The following is a 24,685-nucleotide window of genomic DNA, read 5'->3' on the forward strand; positions in this document are numbered from 1 at the left end:
TCACTTGTTCTACACATTGTGACATAATAGCAGTGAAGGGATGTTCTTTTGTCTACCACAGCAATTGTTGAAGGTAGAATGAGGAACTGTATATTTTGTCCTCTTTCTTTGTCTGTCATGTTCATAGTGTCATAACCCTAAATCTTTAATTTTAAAAAGCTAAGAGAAAATGCATTGCTCCTATTTACCTTTGTATTCCCTCCTTTATTTTCATACTATAAATCAACGTACTAAAAAATAATATTTGAATGAAAATAATTAGAATCTGAACTGTACCGTGTAATCTCCGTTTGAACAACAGAACATAATGCAACAATCCGAATTGTATAGGTCGGCAAAGTTCATCATTTGTAGGGGGTAAGTCTGTAAATACGTTTCAATCATTCTGTTTTTAAGCACAATTACCCTCTCAAAATGTACCCTTTTAGGCAATTCAAAATCTTCCTCTGTGAAAAACTTTCCGCCGACATAATGTGAATGCCGGTTAAACACCTCAGTTAGACCGCAAAACCGACTGCTACCGCTTGGTGATGTCAGTCATTATTAATATGAAATGCAAATATTGCTGCTGATGTTGTTGCAGTTGTTGTTGTTGTTTTATTGTTTGTTTTCGTTGGTGTTGATTTTAATGATGATAATGTTGTCGTTGTCGTTTTGTCCATGCTGTTGATGTTGTTGTTCGTTCATTCGTTGGTTCGGCGTGGCGTGAATCCATTTGTACGGATCCGGCGGTAACTTTGTCTCAGATTCTGAAACGAAATCCTGGGTTTAGCTTATGCTGCAATGATAATTATAAATATTTAGGTCAGTCAGGAACCCCATGACTTTTACAAGCCGATCGCCTCACTGATTATCAAGATGTTATTGATTGGAAATCAAAACCAAATTTTGCGTTTGCCAAACGGTTTTCATAACACTACAGTCTATTTGGAAAAAGGAGTATGGTACAGCCTGTCACTCAAAGATGTTTTACTTTTTTGATGTACTTCTTGATCATTTTGAAGCGCGTTTATTCTTTAGGGCTTCAATAATATAACATATTACAGACATTGATAACACGTAAGGCCATGCATCTCAAATTTAAAGTGACAATGGCTCTAAGGTGACACTGGAACGATTGGGGGCATTGGTCTTCTTTGAAAATGAAATATGTATTTAATAAAGCAATTGATTAGGGAGTGAAGATTGGGGTAGTGCATGTGTCTTCCGTTACCCTTCTCTCTGTTCTCGCTACATCATTTTTAATTTTCTTCTTCTTCTTTTATCACCCTATTGGGGCACGTGCCCCTGCATCCGCCTCATTAGCGTCACTGGGGAGGTGTATTTTGTCGATGTGTGATTGAGTCTCTTTCTACCCAAAAGTAATGCCATTGTGGTTTTAATCATATTTATATATGCAACTCAACACTGACTCGAAACGACGATTCGCCATCACACGAGGATTAGATAAATTCGCTTACCCTTCGATGAACTTTCGCTATCAATCCATTAAACATAATAATAAAAACAAATACAACAAAGCAAACAAACAAGCAAAGAAAATTGGCTAAAAACATCGAGCGAGCAGTGATTTTTCTCATACATCTTGTAGCTGCAGAACAGAAAAGATGAATACCACTCTTTTCATCGCCGATTATGGCGACGTGAGCGACTTTGCATTTGAGAATGTCAGCACCCTTTCCCCGGGCGGCTATGACTCCTTCTTTCCGGGCTATCATGTCCTCATTGCCCTCAATTTGTGGTACAAGCGTATCCAGATCTCCGTCTCGACCGTCGCTGCTGTGTTCTCTTTCGTCGTCCTAGTGGTCATCGGAATTGAGAAATCATTTCATAACGTCACCAACTACTTCGTCGCAAACCTCATGATGTCCGATTTCGTATTTGCAGTTTCCTATATGGTCGAGGGGCTGAGCTTTGATTCGTTTTCCATGTGCGGTGGCCTGATCATGTACCTTCAGCATGTGAGTAGGCTTAGTTTTCTAGAATACATCTAACCAGATCGCAAATACTTTCGAAAAATAATGTTTAAAGGCAATCTGAATAGCCTAGTGATTATCAGATATAAATCATGTTCAGAATGAAGTAGTGATATGTCGCTGTAATGTCAGCAAATTTCAATAGGTGACGCACAAGGCTATTGAAATTGCATTTGATTGATATGTTTATAAAGTTTTCGAGATCAGGTCATCTAGAAATTGTACTCACGATGGTACAACGGGCAAATACACATACACATAGTTATACTGTTATGATAATAATAATAATAATAACGTTTTATTTACCCAGGGTAGCCACTTCAGTTATGAAACTGCTCTTCCAGCGGGCCCTGCATAACATAATATGTTATTACTACTCTTCTCCAATCTAATATGCTGAGCGCCTAGCTAGAAGGCAGAAGGTCACATTGTTATAAGTCTTTGGTATGACTCGGCCGGGGTTCGAACCCACGACCTCCCGTGCATAAGGTGGGCGCTCTAACCACTGAGCCACCATGCCCGGTGTTAAACTAGGAGCATCATGCCGCGGCATGTGGGAAATTAATATAATACAAAAAAACACCTTTTTCGTTTCTAGTTTGCTTATAATAGTTATTGCGAGTCGTAATATACATTTCTCACTCACCAAAGAAGGAACGAATACCTTCATAAGGAAAGTTTTTAACTTTAATCTGTCTCGTTCTGTTTTATTGCGTCTAAGATAGAACGATGATGATCATTACACCCCCACCTTCTCCCCCCCCCCCTCGAATCGTAAAAGAAAAAGGTGAGGAGAAAGGAAAAGCAAATCTACAACAAGATCGTAACTATTTCCGAAAAAATCAACTAAACGACAATTTCAATTTCTGTTCGAATGACATAATACGTCATTATGATAAAAGTAAAACGATCGATGGATAGGGATATTTGAATTGCAGTACAGACATTTTTTTCAACAATGTTTTTATTTTTACAAATCTTAGATGCATGGCCCTACGGGTTATTAGTGTATGTGATATGGTGTAATATTGAAGCCCTAAAAATATTGCGCTTCAAAATGATCATGAAGTGCTTCATAAAAGTAAAAATCTTGGAGTGACCGGTTTTAGTATTACTCATTTTCCCCAATAGACTGTAGTGTTATAACAAACCGTTTGGCAAACAGTTTTTGACATTTCTAATTCCAATCATAAATATCTTAGTAATCAGACAGGCGATCGGCTTGTAAAAGTCAGGGGATTCATTTCTGACCTTACGATTTATAATTATGACTGCAGCACGAGCTAAATCCAAACTTATGTTTAGAACCTGAGGCAAAGAAACAATCTTTTTAAAAACTCATAATATATTTTCCAACTTTCAGTTTGGATTTTGGGGAAATACATAATACAGAACAGGCCTTATCGAATTAGTAAAGTAGTGCATGCTTGAGACAAATGCTCTTTACCGGGTTGGTATCTCTCTGGACTTCTCCAAGGCCGTCGACACCCTAAATCATGACATCTTATTATTCAAACTTTCTCATTATGGGGTGCGTGGGAAGGCCTTGGAGTGGTTTAGGAGCTACTTATCCAATAGGCGACAATACGTATTCTTGAATGATCATACTTTCGATATAAATATAAATATAGTTTTTCTCAAACAACAATATTGTACACTGGTGTAAAATGGTATGGTATGGTATTCATTCTTCATTAAAAAACATATACATTACATACAGAGTATTAAAAAAAAATGAAATACATAAATACATGTAGAAGGGTAACATTACAGATATTATGAATACAATCAAAATTTACAAAAAATTAGTTAAGAAAGCAAATTTATGTCGAATGAGGGGTCAACAAAAAAGAGCATTTAGCCTTGTTGACACGATTGCATACGGCACCAACGTGTTCATGCCATGTTAAAGATATGAACACCTACAAATTTCACACAAGAAGTACGATTAATTTGATGATTATAAAAAGTGATTGCAAAATTATGTGCAATACGTCGTTTAGTGAATTCAATATATTTGATTTTAGCAACATTCATTAAATAAATTAACATAAATTAAAAAAGTAAAGGACCAAGTATTGAACCCTGGGGCACTCCACATCGAATGGGAAAATATGAATATTGTTGATTTTATAACTACATGTAATCTTTAAATAATTGCAAAAGAATTCCATGAATACCATAAGCCTCCAACTTACGTAACAAAATTGCACGATCGAAAGTATCAAAGGCTTTACTAAAATCAAGAAATAAACCAATTGCAAACTGTCTAGAAGCAATCGCATTAGAAACTTTATCAATGAAATTAAGAAGAGCAGTCGTTGTGAATGTCCCATTCGGAAACAATGTTGATTTTCAGACAAAATATTTCACAATGTTAAGAAAGTATTTAAACGCTTATATAAACACTTTTCAATTTTTTAGAGAAGATAGCGAGGGCAGAAATAGGTCGGTTATTTTGTATATTAGTGCGATCACCACTTTTAAAAACTGGAATAAATTTAGCTATTATCATTTGATTAGGAAAAATACCAGTTGACGAACATGAATTGAAAATAGAACAAAGAGGTACACAAATCAAATGTCTATTTTTTTACAACAGTAATATTACTACCATCATAACCAGCACTGGTACCATTCTTCAAACAACGAACGATATAGATAATTTCTTTACATGATATAGGAGTAAAATATGCTGATTTGTCATTAACAAATAAATTATCATTGTAGAAACTGTTGGAATATTGCACATTGTTTGTCAGATTGAAACCAATATTTAAAAAAAAAAATCATTAAAACTTCCAGAGATAGCCAAATTAGTCTAATTTCACCCTTATCATGATTAAATTTATCCTTAAAATATTGAAATTTAGCTTTCCTAATTTCATTTGTAGCTTTATTTCTGTATTGTTTATAAACTCTTTTCCTATATTCAGTTGAATTTTTCAAAAACTTTTCATACGATTTCCAATTCTTTTTAATTTTGATTCATCTATACTTTATTTATCCATGGTTTATGCTTAAGTCTATTAACATTTATTTCTTGCAAAGGAAAGCATGCTTCATAAATGCGAATAAATTTAGACAAAAAGCAACTTTAGCTCACATTACAATCACTTAATTTCAATTCCATCTGACATTTTGCAACCGTTTACTGAATTCAAAAATATTACTATCATTAAATTGTCTTTTGTTAATTACTTATTTCTTTTCCTTGATCTTATGATGACAAACACTAAATACAGGAAAATGATCTGAGATATCAACTAAAATAGCACCATTTAATTTATTGGTAACATCATTAGTAAGATATAATATTATCTAATAAAGAAACGCAATGGTCGGTCACCCGAGTAGGGTGATGAATAAGTGGATACATACAAACAAAACTTACCAGCATATTCAAAAAGTCATTAGCTTCATGACAAGATGTGGTATTTAAAAAAATTAATATTAAAATAAAAAAAATCTTGCACATACTGATCAGGTGGCCTATAAATTACTCCTATAATTATGTTCTTATTACATACATTCTCTATTTCAATAAATATACTTTCTATTCCTCCATTGTTAATATCTAAATCACCTCTATGTTTACGAATCAGATTTTCCCGAATGAACACACCAACACCCCCTCCTCTCCTCTCAGCTCTTATATTATGTAAAAAGCTAAAACCTTAAATATTGCACACTAATGAGTTGTCTGTCAGCCAAGTTTCAGTTAATCCATTACATAATCAGATTTTCCCGAATGAACACACCAACACCCCCTCCTCTCCTCTCAGTTCTTATATTATGTAAAAAGCTAAAACCTTGAATATTGCACACTAATGAGTTGTCTGTCACCCAAGTTTCAGTTAATCCATAATAGAAAACTGAAAATTCAGACTATTTAACAAAGCATCAAAGGTACCACAACAATTTATATGTAATATGGAAAAAAATATTGAGTTCAAAGAATATTTCAAAAGGGTAGAATTAAGTTTATCAGGCAAATAACAACACTGGTCTATTCCAAAAGTCTCATTATCTCCAATCATAGGTGACAAAATATGAGAAACTGTACTCAAATCAACATTACTGATTGCACGTTCATATGATGCACGAAGGGTCATCATTCACATAAATGTTGGAATTCAATACCAGCAGAGATTAAGCACAGTCCGTCACTTTCTAATTTTAAACGTTAATTTAAACTGTATATTTTACATAAAAACAATTCGTAAATTTATAATGGTACAATATAATTTTTTGTTTGCCTGTTTAATTTGCCAACTTGATTTTGTTTTGTCATGTGCTGTACGTCGCTTTGATTTTAATATATAAATATATAAAATATCAAAAATATATATTATTGTACTGGGGATTTGCTGGTCCCCCACATGTTTTTTTTTAAATATTTACATGTATTTAGTTGTTCTGTGTTCGTGGACATTCAATTTTGTTCACTATTTTTTTCTCTTAATATTATTGTTTGTTAATCTTATGTTACTTTGCATTTTTTATATGTCTGAACATGTATATATATTTGTTTTTTATGAACCCCATGTGAAAAATAAACTTGAACTTGAACTTGAATATGCAAAACGTAAATTGTGGAGAACCGCAGGGAAGTTTGTTGGGCCCTTTATTGTTTATTTTTTATATGAATTACTTTTGTAAATCATCCGATGTCCTTTAATTTATACTTTTTGCAGACGATTCTAATCTAGTTTATTCCCATAGAAATCCAAATACTTTAGTCAATGTTGTAAATTCCGAACTTGAAAAAGTCACCCAATGAAGAAGAGCTAATAAACTATCCCTTAACCTCAAAAAATCCAAACATATGTTGTTTAGTAATTCTATTGACACACTGCCAAAGAATATCATTTTTGACGAAACCCCCTTGGAAGCTGTTTCATTCATTACATTTCTAGGCATAACTGTTGATAAAAAACTTTCTTTGAATTACCATATTTCACGGAATATTAGCATAATAAATAAACATAAATTTCATTTTCCTGTCATCATCCCTACTCAAGCATTATTCATCTTTACTTTTACCATATCTGAATTATGGGATACGTGCTTTGGGCAATACGCAGCAAACTCTACTAAATAGACGGTCAAACGAGTTTCACCTACCACTCTTTAGAACTTTATTAGCAAAGAAGTGAATATATTAAAAATAGTCCATCCCTATATTCTGTCAAGAAAAAATAGTTTTGCTCTCATCTTATAGTAATATACAAGAATAATCTGATAACAGTTGGTAATCATCTTAATTTTGTATATAGGTCTTCATCATCTGCTCTATAAATTTAATATTTATTTGGTCTTATGATCTTACCTCCCCAGAATCACCACTATAACTACTTCTTCTTCGGTCATGATTTGTCCTGCTACTTCCTTCTTCCTTCTTCCCACTTGTCCTTCTTCTTATCTGGTTTACTTCTCCTTGTCGTTTCGTGGTTGTCTTGTGTTTTCACAGTCTTCGTAGGTAATTTGAAACAATTATACTTTTTTTCTGGGGGATCCACAAACTACAAGCACTGTTTTTTAGTGGATGCCCCCATTTCCTCAGAAAAGGAATTTTTGTAATCATTTTATTGTTTGCAAAGTGTATTTGTATAACTACCAGAAACAAATGAATAATTTATGACAAAAATGTGATACCTTTGTTTATCTTTCTGTTTGAAATGAAATAAATATGAATTGAATCGAATTGATACCCTTTAAGTTGATTTCTCGAAAGTAGTTGCGAACGTGTTCTAATCAATGTAATAAGAGATGAAGAAAAACAAGTAAACAATGAGGACGAGGAAAAGCAATATAAATGGTATCGGACCGAGAATAACAATACGAATATAACCACAATAATAACAACAAATTTGTCATTAAAGTAAATATCCATGCCTGTCACAAAGATTTAAAATCTCATTATATAAGTATTAAAATAGTGATATTGCTTTCATATTTGGTCACTTGTCATTTACAAATAGTGATATTGCTTTCATATTTGGTCACTTGTCGTTTACATGATTAGGGACTGAAACGAAATCTTCTTTTTGTAATGAACCTATGCTAAACTCTTCCGAATTGAGCTTATTGGATCACGCAATCGAATTGCCTCGAAATGTCCAAATTCGAAAACGGCTCATTATACATGTGTGGGGCTTGAAGTACTTAGCTTCCTTAATCTGAAATTTCAAAATTTGATCGAGACACAAAATACCCGACATGTTTCTGGGTTGAATGACACACTCTATTTATAAAGAAATTGTAATGATCAAAAACCAATCTTTAAAATAAAGCATTTCAAAATTGGCTATTCGCTTCTATCATTACCTAGATTGTTGTATAAGCCAACTAAATTATTCTATTGTTATAATCTGTTATAGCAATATTACATAAAAATATTACATATTCATTATTTTTGCCTCATATTGTTATCTCAGAAAATCTGATTTATATTGTAATTTTTCAGCGATTGCGTAGCGTGAATCCAGCATTTTCCCCCTTTTTCCAAGGGGGATGGGGGGGGGGGGGCATCGGTCTTCCTACAAAGATGAAACGAGGACGAGGCTATCGAGCGAGGGGAAAGATATCTTTGCTCCTCCTTTCCGTGTCCCCCTTGTCCATGTTTACAAGGAAGAGGGGGTGAGGCATGTGCCCTTGTACCAAAGTAGCTCCGCCACTCATATCAGAGACGTCTTATGAGCAGTTCTAGGGTTGTGTCTGACAGAGCCTCCTGACAAAATTGCCTTCCGTATAGGAAAATGACCTTTGGTCAATATCACACTGGAAAATACATTTTGTGACAAAATCCTGTGTAATAACAATTTAAGTATTTTATTATTTTAAAAAACTTAATAGGAAGCATTAGACCACTAATGTTTTTGACATTAATGTGCATTTGTAGCGTCTTACTTCCAAAAGTGATATATCGGTGTTCATCCAAAATGCATTTCGAGACTTTGCTCACATACGCCACAGGCGGAATGTCTTAACATGGAATTTATGAATAAAACACGTTTTCACCGAAAGAGCTCTCCCTTATAAAGCAAACATTTATATCCAATTCAATTTAGTATTTATTGTCCATTTCTGGATATTTGATTTTCACTGGTGTAACATATACAGATTAACATTTACTAATGTATTTACAAAAATGTAGACATTAACAGTGAATACACAAGGTTTAACATATGATTAAGCACAGATTAACAGAGGATCGAATGTTGTTTTATAAACACTAATTCAGAACAATGGTTAACATAGTAAATGAAGCAGAGCAAGAGGAGGTTGCAGGTGATCAAACGATTTAACAGGTGAGGTAAATATAAATATACTGATATTCTGAGGAGGTTTGGTATCCAATCTACCCATACATGTATTTTCGTCTTAAACCAATTTGGGAATTATTAATTAAATTAAATATGATATTAAAGTACAACACTGGGTCTTTGAGACATTCCGTTGTACATATGGATGGAGTTTGCTATGAATGATTGCCGAGTTCTCACTCGTGCAGACCTGGGCACACACAAACGAAAGCCTGACCTATTGTAATTGTAATTAGTGTGAAGCGGGTGGGTGGGGTCGTTCATGATTCGTTTGACTTTAGCAACTACTCTTTCTTCATACAGTGTGGATACTGCGTGTAGGCTACTGCCAATTATCCGTTGTGCTACTCTCCTCGTACCGTCTAACTTCTTCTAACGTCTAACTATATCCCATTATAAATGAAAACCGGTGAGATTATATGAATATATTATTGGAACAAACTTCTGCTATCAATTTCTTTCTTTCTTTCCTCCTTTTTTATCCTTTGTCTATTTCTTTCTTTCCTCATTTCCATTTTTTCCATCCCTCGCTCTTTATCTCCCCAATCTATTCACACCTAATTTGTCCATTTCCTCGTCTTTCTGTCTCTCTCTCTCTCTCTGTGTCTCTCTCGCCCTTCTCCCATTTTCGGTCTCAATCTTTTTGTAATGTCTCTCGCATTGTCTGTCTGCTTCCCTCTCTCGTTTCTATTGTCCTCTCTCTTTCTGTATTTCTGTCTTTCTCTCTTTCTCTCTTTCTCTCTGTCTGTCTCTCTCTCCCTTCTCCCTATATGAGGTGTTGTGGTGTTGCTGATAAGTCCCAAAAAGCGCACCACAAGATGCAAATCTCTCTTCATCTTCCACTCTCGACCCAGGTGAAGCAAATAGGTACCCGGTATGAAGAAATTCATGTATTGCTTTATTGCCTTTATGCTGGATCAGCTAATGCTAGGGTAATGATAAGTTAATTTTGTTTTCATTTAGTTTATTTCCACAATAGTAGTAGTAGTTGTAGTAGTAGTAGTAATGGTAGTATATTAGTATCATCATCATGGTATTTTCGTTTTACTGTCAATCACCACTGTCATCACCACCGTCAAAAAGAAATTTTAAATGAAAATCCACAAGTAAACATAAACATAAAAACATTGTGAAAACCCATGCTGTAAACAATCCCACCTTGTCAAATTCTTGCAACGATTGCAAAAAGGGTTATGACAGATAACAGATTGTGGGTGCAGCATCTAACCGGCCCGAACAATACAGAATTAAAACTTTTGTATTTATTTTTTATTTAAAGAACTACATGTGGGGGTTCCATCATGGGCAGAGAGTTTTGCACGTTTGGAAATGGCTTTAGTCTACCCGATAGTCTAAAACGACACATGAAAACGCATCAAGATCCCACTGAAGTTAAACTAGATCAGAAATACTAGCGACTCACTTGCTCGCAACGTAAAGTACAATTCTTGGAACAGAAGCAGCATGCCGATGGCTTTAGGTCCTCCCCGGAGGCCCTGCTAATGAGGACTAATGCCTTACCAAAGGGCACTAGCGCATCGACTTGGTTTCGAACCCGGGTCACCGGATTACGAGACCACTTTTTTACCGACTGAGCTACCGCGCCTCCTTACGAAAACTAGAAAACACATGTCTGAAGGAAAGACATCAATTCGCACCATCAGTTGATTCCTCCAAATTCACCAACGAAGCGTGTTGCTGATCAGCTATTAACAAACCATGCAAAAGGTAAGTTTAGGGAGAATCTAAAAGCTTGGATATTGATATAATATATTCAGGCGGGAAGTTTGATTACGTTAATGAAATAAGGAATACTGTATCGTGTGTTGACAGGTCGAATATGTTGACAAATCGAATTTGAGGATGAATCATTAAATCTTGGTAATATCTATTACAAACACTAAACGAAACGAGCACGTGGAAAAGATTCCTCCTAAATTACCATAGAAGCGTGTTGCTAATCATCAAACAAAGAGAACAAACCATGCAAAAAGTAAGTTGAGGAAGAATCTAAGCCTGGACATCGATTTAATATAGTAAGATCATAAGCTCGACATAAGGACTACTGTATCGTGTGCTGACAATTCAAATATGTTGACTAATCAAATGTGTTGACAAATTATTAAATCTTCATGAAAATTTGTAACCATTGGTGGACCTCCGTTATTAATAGGTTTTCGATGATTACTAAAATAAATTATGTTGTAACTTTCCAGTACTTTATTTGCTTGCATGTATATTTTATGTTAGTTAAACTGATAGCATGGAAGTATGAACGTTTTGAAGCAGTATAACTATGATCAATATATTAATAATAATAATAATAATAATCTTTTAAAGTCCACTCCAAATTTTATTAAGTTATACCGAAAGATTCAACACATTAGTGTCTTTTAGGTTTCCTCATCACTACTGTCTATCTCCAGCTGATGTATAGCCCGCAAACATGTAGTGGAATAACTTTTTCGTATTATGAATAGCGGTCCTCATGAGTAATGACCCTCATCTGAATTATGAATAGCGACCCTTAAACTAAAACGGATAAAATCTTCTCCCTCAGAGACAATAAAGAATATAAGTTGGTGTGATACGTTTGTTGAATATCTGGGTATATACTTTAGTAGGAACAAATCCTTGAGTATAAATATGACTTGGTCTCAAGAAAGAATCATTAAAATACAACAGCTTTTAAATTTTGGAAATGGAGAAATTTGACATTTAAAGGGAAAGGACTTATTTTAAAAAGTCTTGTGATTTCAAAATTAATTTATACAGCTCAAGTTTTATCGCGCCCTATGTAATTGATAAAAGCGTACGAAAGGTAATTTTATATTTTGTTATGGGGTAATAGAGCGAAAGTGAAAAAGGAAAACTTGATAAATACTCTTCAAAATGGAGGCATGAATATGGTTGACATGTGTACACAATTTATGTCCTTAAGAATAAAATGGTTGGTTAGCTTCCTGAGTTTTAAAGAACTCCATGAAAGAAGGGATATGGAATATTTTTTATAGTATTGGGTTGTAACAATGGGAGGATTGATATATTTATGAATTTTAAATGTTAACCAAAATATGTGACTTCTTATAGAGGAAAAATATCTGAATTCTACTGTGATTTACTTTACACGTGGTTTAGTAAATTATATAAACAATATACAACCCACTTATGGAAGTGTTACAAAAGAAATGATTTGGTTAAATTGTGATATTAATTTAAAGGAAAAACATAGTTGTATAAAAATTGGATGAAATCAGGTATATTATTTTACGGGATATAGTGATAGGAAATAGATTTTTGACAGTCAAGGAATTGAAAAATAAACTTATGTCATGTTGATAGATGGTTGAGTGCATATGCCAAAATGCGAACCTCTGCAAAACAAAGATGGAGGCAAATTATAAAATATGGCAAACAAGTTTATGATTTTTAAAGATTACAAACGTAAATCAACGATATATTCACTTCACTGTATTAATGTGAAACAATCTATACGAAACTCGTAAAATTAATTCAAAAACCATCTAGGGCGGTAGATTTAGGGAACAGAACTTTACCGACAACTTGTTCCATTAAGTAGGATTCTCTGTGGTTTCTTAAACTGAAATATGTTCGTGATAACTACTTGACACAATTCAACTTCAAATTTATGTATAAATATTTTACCAACACCTGTTGATTTATTCAAATGAAAATCAAAGAAAACGATATGTGTTTTTAGTGTAACAAACCTGGTACCATAATTCATGTATTTTGTTAATGCAAAAAGATTTATCCATTTAGGAACTTTATTAAAATATCATTAATGTAACTCCTTCTGTAGAAATTTTAAATTCTTACCCATTTGTTTTATATATGGTTTTCATGACGCAAAGGAAATTGTTACATATATTAATAGACTACTTCATTATGCTTTATTTGCAATTTATAAAGCGAGTTTTGTAAATAAATTTCAAAAAATTTCAGCAACGAAAATAATATGCAAATATTTGTTGTTTATGTTAAACTACAGACTAGAAGTTGAGGAACATAGAACTAAGACAACAGATGTGAATACTATTTACAGGAAATGCATCTATAATCTGCTTTCAAGTAAATACAGATATATATCATTTTATCTAATTTAAACATGTGATGAAGCGCTCGTTATAAACCCTATTGTATCCGTGATTTTGTATATGAATATAAATTTATTAAAAAAAAACAACAACAACATTGGGACGCTTTAGGAGTTTTTGGTTTCTGGTGGTCAAGTCCTTTGCATTTAAGATCAATGTGATGATACAATTATGAATACCAACCAGTAAATGTAGCGTGGGTGACATTCCTATAAAAAAACAAGGAAGAATTAGTAGATAATGCGAACATATATAGTAGCTGCCTAGCTAAGCTCGTATGACGAGGACTGGACAGGTTTCCAGATACTATGTACGTAAATTTATACAAAACCCATTTCAGTTACATCTCGGAAGTTGAACGCTATTGCCAAAATTATCAGTGTAGTACTATTGACAAATTTGGAAAAACCCAAAACTCATTCATCGATACGAAAAACAATGCACTTCAATTACGGCCACCAAGCTATTTTCACTAAGGAAAGGACTACATTTCATAACCCCTGAACAACATGGAAAGAGCTGGCTGATGAAAGATTCTTGATTGAAGAAGGCCGTAGTTATTCTCCTTATTTCTCTACGTTTGACAAGGAATTGTTTTCATAAGAAATACAAAAATAGCAAAGACCAGATAATGGATGTCATTAAACTTTTAGATGAGAAGATACAAGAATTTGAAAGATGGGAGAAGGAAAACAAAAGCCCCTCGAAAAGCTACCTTTCTAATGAGCTTAAAGAAACGATTACCGATTACATCTCAGAATTCCCCATAGTTGGGTTTAATTATTCAGGTAGATAATGCGATTAAACATTTCTATATTCATCCCTTTTACAATATGATTCCGTTGAATTTGTAATTTCATAACCCCTTCACAATATGGGAAGAGCTGGCTGATGAAGGAATCTTGATCGAAGAAGGCCGGAGGCAATGCGATTAAAAAATGTCTATATCCCTCCCTTTTACAATAAGATTCTATAGATTTGTTTCACTAAAGAGGAACAAGAATCACATGGCGTTGAAGTCGATGTAGTTGCTAGTTTCCAATTTTCTTGCTTCTGGCTTTTCTTGCGCTGCATTTGTAAAGGTATATGACTGAATAAATGTTAAATCTGAGATACACGGTCCTACATGTTACCAGTGTCTGTGATATGGTGTAAAATTGAAGCCCTAAAAAAATTGCGCTTCAAAATGATCAAGAAGTGCCTCAAAAAAGTAAAAATCTTTAAGTGACCGGTTTTACCATACTTGTTTTCCCCAATAGACTGTAGTGTTACGAAAACCGTTCGGCGAACGGTTTTCAAAATTTGTAATTCCAATCATTAATATCTTGATAATCAGACAGGCGATCGGCTTGTAAAAGTCATGGAGTTCCTGACTGACCTAAAGGTTTATAATTATCATTGCAGCATGAGCTAAATCAAGGATTATTTCTAAAGGATCTAAGACAAAGTTACCGGATCCCTTTAAGGTAAAGGTTACTTTCTTCATGGCTGGGTAGATTGCCTTAATAAACTGAATTAACTTGGACTTCCCCCTATTGAAGTTTCGATTGAAAACCTCCATCAAACCACGTTTTCAATAGAACAATATGGATATTGTCAACGCATTTGGAAAGAAAACAACACGACTTGTCTGAGAGATTATTTGATTTGGTACAACAATGTCGATGTTACACCTTTTATCGGAGCGGTCGAGAAAATCCGTGAATTATTTAAGAACCTTAAAATTGACTTGTTATAAGATGGTATTTCAGTTCCCTGGCTCACCATTGAGTACTTGATGAAAATAATACAGCCCAGATGCCCATTTTAGCGTAATCTCTGAAAGAGACAGAGACAGAGACCTCTACGCGATATACTGGTGAGAGGTCCATTTTTCATCGTTACCGGCACAAACGTGGCGTATTAAACGAGGAATCGTGGGGGCAAGCCATATGAACAAAATTATTGGTTTCGATGCGAATACTTTGTACATACACATAATCATGCAATAATGCCAACAGGACACTATGTGAGACGAAGGGTGTAAAATGAATTAAACCGGAAAATAGACATGCAATAGCTAAAGAAGGGTTAGAATACTAAGGTTTCTGTGAACAAATTCCTATTCGACCTGCCGGTCACCGTTCCGAAAAGAGAACTAGATACTCGTGGAGGGGTTTTGCGCCCAAACAAAACAAGCGTTTGAATTTCACGGATGTTTACTTCTACTACTACTAGAGAGTAGTAATTTAAGGTCTTTACTTCGACGGATACCCGAGCATGTCACCTCACCAAAGGCCATACACAAGATAATAAATTGAGGAAATATATTTTGAAAGAAAAACAGCGGTAAATAGAAGGTTTAGGTCACGAGTTACGAGTACATTTAAATCTGGGAATGGTGATATCGCAATGGGCGCAAAAACGGCCCCAAACTCATTGCTTTTCCCACAGACATGTTTACCTTACCTCACCAAAAAATGTCATGGGTATACCCAGGAGAGTTTATTTGGCTTGGTCAGTGTGACATCCACCTCCCTTATCACCTCAAAGAATGCTTTTCTGAAATGTGTCTCGTTTTCAAGAAAGTGAATATATATAGAGAAGAAATCGGAGATGTGATGTGATGTTACGCCGTAGAGCATCATTGATACCATGAAACTCCTCGGCGTGGCTTTTTGGAAGTATATGTGGTCAGAACATCCTACCCTATCAACATCCTATAAACCGTTACTCCAATGGTTTCTCAGTTATGGGTAAGTGGTAATCAAGATATAACAATTTGTAGAATACAAACCGGTTGCTTGCCCCTGACACTGTCTTTGGTGAAAGCATGTCTGATACTCAACGCAAGGGGGACGTTGACGGTCGATCCTTCTATCATTGCCGACACCATAAAGCTTATAGGTAATCCGCCTTACGGCAAGATTACCTATCAGAAATGGCATCAAACGACAGTTTGCGATAAAGAGAAAAAAAAAACAGAAACATCTCAACAACATTCTCTTGGGGATTTGAACCCAATATCAGAAAGTTGTTATGACGTTGATATGGCTAAAAGAAAAATATAAATGGACCTCCCGGTTCAGATTGGTCATACCGTGTATCAACCTGCGAAACTATGCATGGTGCAGTATTATTACGATTTCCTTTTGAAATACGTTGATCCCTCTGATTTACAAATGTGTAAAATGGACACTGACTCGGCTTACATCACCATTTCATTAGATTTATTCGATCACATTATCAAACCAAGTATAAAACATAAGTATGAACAGGACAAAGCCAACCCGGATCCCTCGAAATGACACCCCAGAGAATGCACGATATGAGAAGAGAAAACCGGCAATCTTCAAAGTGGAATGGCAAGGTAATGGTGCGACGGACAAATTCAGCTACAAAGAAGTTAATAAGAAACAGAATAACATTACCAATTTTACATTGTAAAGTTGAGCAATTAGTCCCTGGACTACTACTTTATGTTTCTAATAAACTACATTGAATTGAATTGAATTACAAAAGACGTTTACTTGCAGGTTCTCCGTTCAAAGGTTGCGGATATTGGTGTAAACAAAGGGTTTCGCGTGCCTCAAAATGGGGTCTCTACCTACTCGCAAATCAAAAATAAATTTACTTGATTTTATTAAAAGGGAAGAGACAATAGTGTTGGGCGATAACGTGTCAACAATTTATTTAGACATTTAACGTTGCACGGTAAGGTTTCATATCATGTTCATAAACTTTTTCGTATTTCTTACTTTTAAGCACCGTGATTTCAAAATAACCTCGACAAAACGAATTGAATATATATTTTGTCATCCATAAGCATATACGTCTTAAGTTGTTATTGGAATAAAATGTGTTAACTACCTATTTAGACATTTAACTTTTTAACATCTAACTGCACGGTTAGGTTTTCATTTCATGTTTCTTATTTATTTCAAACCCACTAATTTCAACATAAGTTGGATACAAGAAAAATGTGTACATTTTCTTCGGTAATAAGTCTATCTGTGATCTATTCTATGAAAAATGCAAGTTATATACCATTTTACTGTGCATGGGCCGAGCCACGGCGCTATACTATGTACGGCGTGTTTGGTAATAATGGTCGAATGAGAGATCTTGAACAAATTGAATTCAAACTTTGTCATTGCATTGTTGGACGTAAAGAACCTGATACATACCACAAACTTTGATAAACTTTATTCTATCGGAATATCAAATAAGAACAAAGATTGAAATAAAACTCGATTTTGAATCTCATAATACATATCCCTATTTTAACATCATAGTGCATGGTCTTAGTGCAAATAAAATTAATGTAAGACACATTGTTTAAGATAGACATGTGTATTTTGTTGTACGTAGTTTGAGCTTCAGTAACTTGGATGTTGTATAATAGTAGAATTAGTCTGTAGACTAAGATACTATTAAAATGCTGAAGTAGAAGTAATAGCATGTCATGTGCAGGGATGATGGTTGGCTGATTCCTGTGTGTATGTGTTATCTGTCTGACAGCTTTTACGGGGATTATTCTTGCTTTTCTCTCCTCTTTTATCGAAGTGTCTTTTCCTTTTCCCCATTTTAAATCACATTACAATACCTTCAACGGTTCTCAGATATGTTCAGAGTCTCGGACACGTACATCTGAAGTTTTACTTGGTCAGAGGTTAAGGATTTAGAGCTTGTTATAAGGTTTTGGACCTGTTTAGGGAAACAACAAAAGTCTCAGCAAATAACTGGCAAAATGGAGGTGCCTGCATGGAGGTAGATTTAAAGGTCACATTCCCGCAGGCATTGACAAACATAATGAGGGATTATTATATTTAGTCCCACTTCGACAAGTATAAAAGGAGAGGCATGTTTATGTCAGTGCTGGCTTCGACCAATCATGAATCTGATTGCAGTGGATTTATCTGATTTGTTATGTTTATTGCAGACGCTCTACCAATCACCAATTTTATCTCCTCCTCAACCGTTATGGGTAATGGTATTAATCACGAGTACTGACGCAAAACATTCAATCATCGATGTTTCTTTTAGATTCATTCTCCAAGTAGTTTGCAACTCCACAAAATTAGAAATATTTCATATATACTGGTTTACAGGCTTCATCATGGGTTCTCTCCATGAAACATGCTGCTTAAAATCATAATCGGCCAGCCTGGCCAGCCCTACACATACACAACAATGTAAAAGTGTATATATATATATATATATATATATATTAGAGATTTGCTTTCACGTACTTTTTTCCTACAAGTTCCACACAACATTCGCCTTCGAAGAATATACACTGTTATTTTGTTTACGTAATTATTCATGTCCATCGGGATAAATCATTCATTTTTCATAGTATATATATTAATTGAAAGTGAGTGCTATGGCTCCATACTATGAAAATCGACCCCCCCCCCCCAAATACAAACAATTATACTCATGTCCAAAATATCTGTGACGTGTTCAGCTCATACGTATTCACGTATGACGTAACGATAGAGCACACCTGTTCCGCTGGCTCCCATCAGATTCATCATACTAATATCACCCTTATTATCTTTCTCTCTCTCTCGCTCTTTGTCTTTCTCTCTCTCTCTCTCTCTCTCCCTCTCCCCCTCTCTCTCTCTCTCTCTTTCTCTCTCAGGTGGTGTATCAAAATTCATGCTGTACATTGATCCTTCTCACTCTCACCCGCTACGATGCGATAATCAATCCCTTACAATCAGTCGACCGATGGAATGGGCGTCGCGTTTCGATCGCCATCGCCATAAGCTGGTTCGGTATGTATACACTGTACAAAGAAAAACCGATCCCTCAAAAAGATATTTGAATTGTTTTAGAAATATTTTATTCATCATTATTTATAAATGAGAGTCAATAATCAGTCAGGCAGTTAAGACTCATTCAGATATGACGCGGAAAATCAGCGGCGGTTTTTTTTTCCTATGACGTTAAGTGTAATACGCTTCACACTTCTGAATCTTCTAACACGGAGCTCAGTGAATATGCGTAAGTCATTTCGGTGCACGCAGTTGCCATTCGTTTACACGTTAGCAAAAAACAATAGCGGGTTTTTATGCCGGTTTACCGCGACATATCTGCACAAGTTTTTATATTATATATTGTAAAGTGGCATGCCCGACTCAAGCTTATGCTTACTGGAAATTACGTCTTGCTCAAGATGTTCGTTCATTTATCCCACTATGCTTTCATTTTATCATTTGGTTAATTTGTTTATTCATAATTCAAAAAATCTGGAAGAAAATAAATGATGCTCAAAATAATATCTTATTTTGTGTCTTTTGTACTTCAAGTTTCAATCGTCGTGCAGATACCATCTTACTTCTTGCTATGTGTGCCGGATACTTCCATAGCACTGGTCAACCACATCTACATCTACACCATCATGTTCCTCATCCCCGGCAGCATCCTCATCTTTTGCTACTCCCGCATTGCCTGGCGCGTTCTGCGTAGCTCCTTCCGCAAGAAACATCTCTCCGTTGCTAGGAAACAGGATGTATCCGGTGGTCTTCGTGCCGCTCTCCAGACCAAGTTGACGAGGATGGTGGTGTTGATCTTGCTGGTGTTCTTTCTCTTTCGTGCTCCCCGCTCCACGTTTGTCCTCTACAAGTACATGACGGGATGGGCGTCGGCGAAGTTTGTGAGGGATCGTATTGTTCTGTTCACGTTTATCCTCCTGAACCAGTCCAATTGCGCCGTTGATCCATTTATTTACGCCTTCTGCGCGCCGCAGTTTAGGGAATATCTGTTGAAGAAGCTGTGCTCTGGCTGTCATCAGCGAAAGCAAGATGAACCACAGACACTGTCAACCGTATTGAGCCAAGCCACTTAAAACCCCCTTTAAACAGGATATTTTTCACTAAGTATTTTTGTTTCATTAAAAAATTAGAAAGGTTTGATTAAAGGGAGGCTTTACTACTTCAGCCAGAAGGGATTAGGGCACACAGCGAGCCAGCGAGGTCACTGTGACAGGTGGCTATTTCATTAACTCAGCTCTCATTTAATATAAGAAAAAGAGGATCATGGGGGACGAACAGGCACCGATTGGGGAAGTTTCCTATATAGAGGGAGCAAGTAGCTACAAGTAGGACAGTGTGCCTTTAAATGTTTTACATCCGAAAAACTGTTTGGATGAGAAAGTATGAGTTTATCCCTAATCTTGTTGATGATATATTTATAAAGTATATTATCTGTTTAAAACACTAGCAAATTCGGATTTAAAAATACTTTTATTTCATAGATTCTAACATTTTATAAAAATGCAGGTGGAAAAGTTGTCAATTATGATTGGATTTCCAAATCATTTTCTATAAAGATAAAGAAAGGGGCGAGGCATGAGTGTCCTCTCTCTGCTTTGTTATGTATATTTACGGTAGAAGTATCAACTGCAAGGATAAAACAAAACGAAAATATATGTGGAATACAGATTTCCAGTCAAAGAAATGTGGACGGTAAAAACGAAATTAAAATTATACAGTATGCGGATGATACTGTACTATTTTTTTATCCTTACGGTCAGCAGATATTGTAATGAGGGAACTTACTTGTTTTAGTAATTTTTCTGGTATTTCTATTGACTGAACAATCGGAAATTATATATTTCTAGTGCAGGATTTAAAAAGAATTGAATAGAATGAGATAAATTTTCGGTTGAGCCAGTAATATGTTTCAGGATATATGTACATGTAGGTAAAATTTTTAAAAAGTCGGGGCTTTAAATTGGGATGGAAAAATTTAAACAACTAAACTTATCTTGAATAGAGTTATGTTACATAACGGTAAAATTGTGATATTAAAGCTATAAGTTGTGTTGCAAAATATTTATGTGGCGACTACTATTCCAATACCACATTGTATTGTTGAAAATAAGATAATGTTTCCAATATTATGGGGGTCTAAGTAAGAAAAAATAAAAATAAACGTATGTTTGAATACAATTATTACTAAAGGGAGTTTAGGTCTAGTTGATTTCAAGGCAAAAGTCGGTTCTCTGTGACTTTCTTGGATAATGAGATAACTTGACGATGAGAAAGCTACATGGAACATTTTATTTTCCTATTGGTTAAATAGGGTAGGTGGAATTCCATTGGTGTTTCAGTTTAATTGTAATAACATAGACATGGAGAAATTATGTTGAACGTCTGGGATACCCCATGTTTACTTTGATTTACTTTGTACTTTGTCAAAATTGAGATATATAAAGACACCAATGGTTAAAATATCGAAAATGAAATGTTATGGAATAATAGTAATATTACTTTTGATAACCAGGTATTGCATTTCAAGTTAACGGAAAAGGTTGGTATTTTTTAAGTAAACCATATTTTTAGTTAAGGACATTGGAATGATATGGATTTCATGTGTCAAAAATATAAGTTTCTAAAACTGCTGTTTTCTTTCAACTTTTCAAAGGTGAAGAAAGCCTTTCAAAAATTGTGGGTTGATCATTTACGTAATGATTTGTATCAGACACGACATCACTCTAATTTTATAGAAATATCAACTACAATGTTTAGCAGCAACAATTACCACTGCCCTCCTATTTTGATTGGAATCCGGTTTTATTCTATCACAATGTTTAGCAGCAATGATTACCACTGCCCTCCAATTTTAATTGGAATCCAGTATTAACATTTCAGGTCAATGATACACGAGATAACAGAACCAAACAATCAATTTAAAACTTTTGCTTATGTTTTTACCGTCAAAATATAACCTGTATAAATGAAAATTCAAACATAATTATGGAAGTGTAGACTGTAATACCATTGAAACATCACGGCATATGATGGTAGAGTTTAAACAGATTATTGTCTTTTGGAAAATTGTAACACTTTTGATATATCATTTTTTTGGATTAACTATTACCATAAATTAGTAGACTTATGTAATTGGAAATAATATATCCAAGTTAGATAATTACTTAGTAAAAATTGTAATTACTTTTGTTGAACATGTTATTTATAAGAACTACGGTATACATGTATATACTTTTGAAAACAAAACGCAAAATGAATGGTAGAACTTTTAAACTTGTTTAAATAATGAATTGATGTCACATTCTAAAACAAAAGCAAAAAGTAAATGAAAAACAGGTAAAAACTTTGATTGATAAGCTAAGATAATGTCTCAACTTGATATGTACATGTACATATATATATATATATATATATGTATTATTGTGAACGTTGTATATATATATGTGAAATAAAGTTCCCCGAGAGTGTTAAAAAGAAAGAAGAAAAAATATATAATATTAGCTACCCTTGAGTATATATATTAGATATATTACATTCAGCTCGACGAGTGCAGCATTCATGCTAACTGAATGCAGTATGCCACACAAGAAAGCCAGTATTATTATTATTATACATTTAAAAACAATCAATTATAGTTCAATTCAAAGGATTGAAAAGTTCAATTCATCGATCCGTGGCAATTTTCCAATTCAACAGTGTCTCGACTATAATCTTTATTATTATTATTATTTATTCGGCAAAACAAAGTGTATACAGAGGAATACATAGAAGAACAAATCATACAAAACAAAGGATGAAAATCATCGTGATTCCCATGAGCATTTACAAGTTGCCAGGAATGGGGCAGGCAAACTAAATCACCGAAACCGTGAAGGTCCCCCATTCCGACTTGCAGTACTCATGGGAGATCACTACATAAATACATTGTAACAAGTAACAAGGGTATAGCATCACTCAATATGACAATGATAACAGAAGAAACTCAAATGTTTGAATGAATCAATAAAGTACAAATTATTTCATATGTTTTTTAAGGAAAATTATAATGAGCCTTCAATTAAAAGCAATATTAAAAAAAAAAAAAAAAAAAACATATATGCCTTCGTATTGGAAAATTATAAAGTGGAACAAATACGAATGATGGACTCCGTCTTGGTAGCAAAATACAGGCTAGGGGTGTCCAGTTATTTCACATAAATATTTTTCGGTTGAATTCAACAAAATTAAAATATACAAATGTGCTTTGTGTTATAATATATATCTTACAGCAACATTTGGCGAGTCAAAATTAGAGATGATTCAAGTTTGGAATATAATTTTGAATTTAAACGTATTTAATTCAGTACGTGGATTAAGATAGTATTGTGATTATAATTTTACTTGGCTGAATTAAATGTCTTTACTCGTATTCAGATCATATCTTAGCGTTTTAGTTAAGCAAGGTGACTTTAAGACAAAATAGGGACTTTTAGATTGAGTGGACAAGAACACGACGAACGCCGACTGATCATTGTGTGTCAACGTACTCAACTGCCCATGTTGACTACAACTAGAAATCTTTTAGATTGCACTCGAAGATATACATGCATGCAGGAAGTAACACTAGCATATGACGGACAAAGAAAGAGAACAAAATCTACAGTTCCTCATTCTACCCTCAACAATTGGCCATTTTCGTAATGTAACCAAATTTAATGCATAAGTCTTTGTATAGTGCCTCAATACAAATTATGTTATTCACCTGATAAAAATAATAGAATTTCAATAGACAGAATCCGAACTGCATACATTAGTTGTTGCCAGGTTGGACAAACATTATGGCTTGACCTACCTAGCAACACTTATTATATGCAGTTACATTCTTACTATTGAAATACTATTATTCCTATCAGGTGAATGAAATAATTTGTATTGAGGCACTTTACAAACACTTATGTATTAAATTTTGGTTACATTACGAAAATGGCCTATATATATTGCTGTGGTAGAACATCCATTCACTGCTATTATGTAAAAATGTGTAGAACAGGTGAATATGCATTTGACACCTGTTCTACACATTTTTACATAATAGCAGGGAAGGGATGTTCCTTTGTCTACCTGAGGAACTATATATTTTATGCGCACGCGGCATATACTAGTACCGTACTAGATTTAGGAAAATCAGGGTTGACGCATTCTCGATCGCCGACTGAGACGACGTGGCGCATGCGCAGTGCCTTAAAATGGCGTCACACGTTGCAGTCAAAGCTGTCGACGTGCAAATCTGAAAGTCCCTAATACTAACTGATAAGTACTGTGACGTCACACAAAAATTATGCGCACTGAAAATGACGATGGCAATTTATTTTCATGACACCCACATTGGGGGTATTGAAGAAGTTTTACAATCAGTTTGATTTTGTCAATTTAACAGTGTAAAACAGACAATTCAATCGAATTAATGTTTATCAATACAAATGTCACTTTCGGCAATAGCGAGAAAAATTATGATGATGATA

At 34.5% G+C, this 24,685-nt stretch overlaps 1 protein-coding gene and 1 non-coding gene across 2 annotated transcripts; one reads left to right on the forward strand and one right to left on the reverse strand.

Moving 5' to 3' along the window:
• The first annotated feature begins 1,607 nt into the window (after positions 1-1,607).
• On the forward strand, positions 1,608-20,257 carry LOC115920549 (rhodopsin-like). The gene is made up of 2 exons (XM_030976444.1): positions 1,608-1,961; positions 19,736-20,257. Exons 1-2 carry the CDS (start codon positions 1,608-1,610, stop codon positions 20,255-20,257), a joined length of 876 nt encoding a protein of 291 aa, XP_030832304.1.
• On the reverse strand, positions 2,424-2,496 carry TRNAI-UAU. Its single transcript has one exon. It is a non-coding gene; the product is annotated as a tRNA-Ile (tRNA).
• Positions 20,258-24,685: the final 4,428 nt, after the last annotated feature.

The sequence above is a fragment of the Strongylocentrotus purpuratus genome, unplaced genomic scaffold (assembly GCF_000002235.5).
Source record: "Strongylocentrotus purpuratus isolate Spur 01 unplaced genomic scaffold, Spur_5.0 spur5_scaffold_9, whole genome shotgun sequence".
Taxonomy (NCBI): domain Eukaryota; kingdom Metazoa; phylum Echinodermata; class Echinoidea; order Camarodonta; family Strongylocentrotidae; genus Strongylocentrotus; species Strongylocentrotus purpuratus.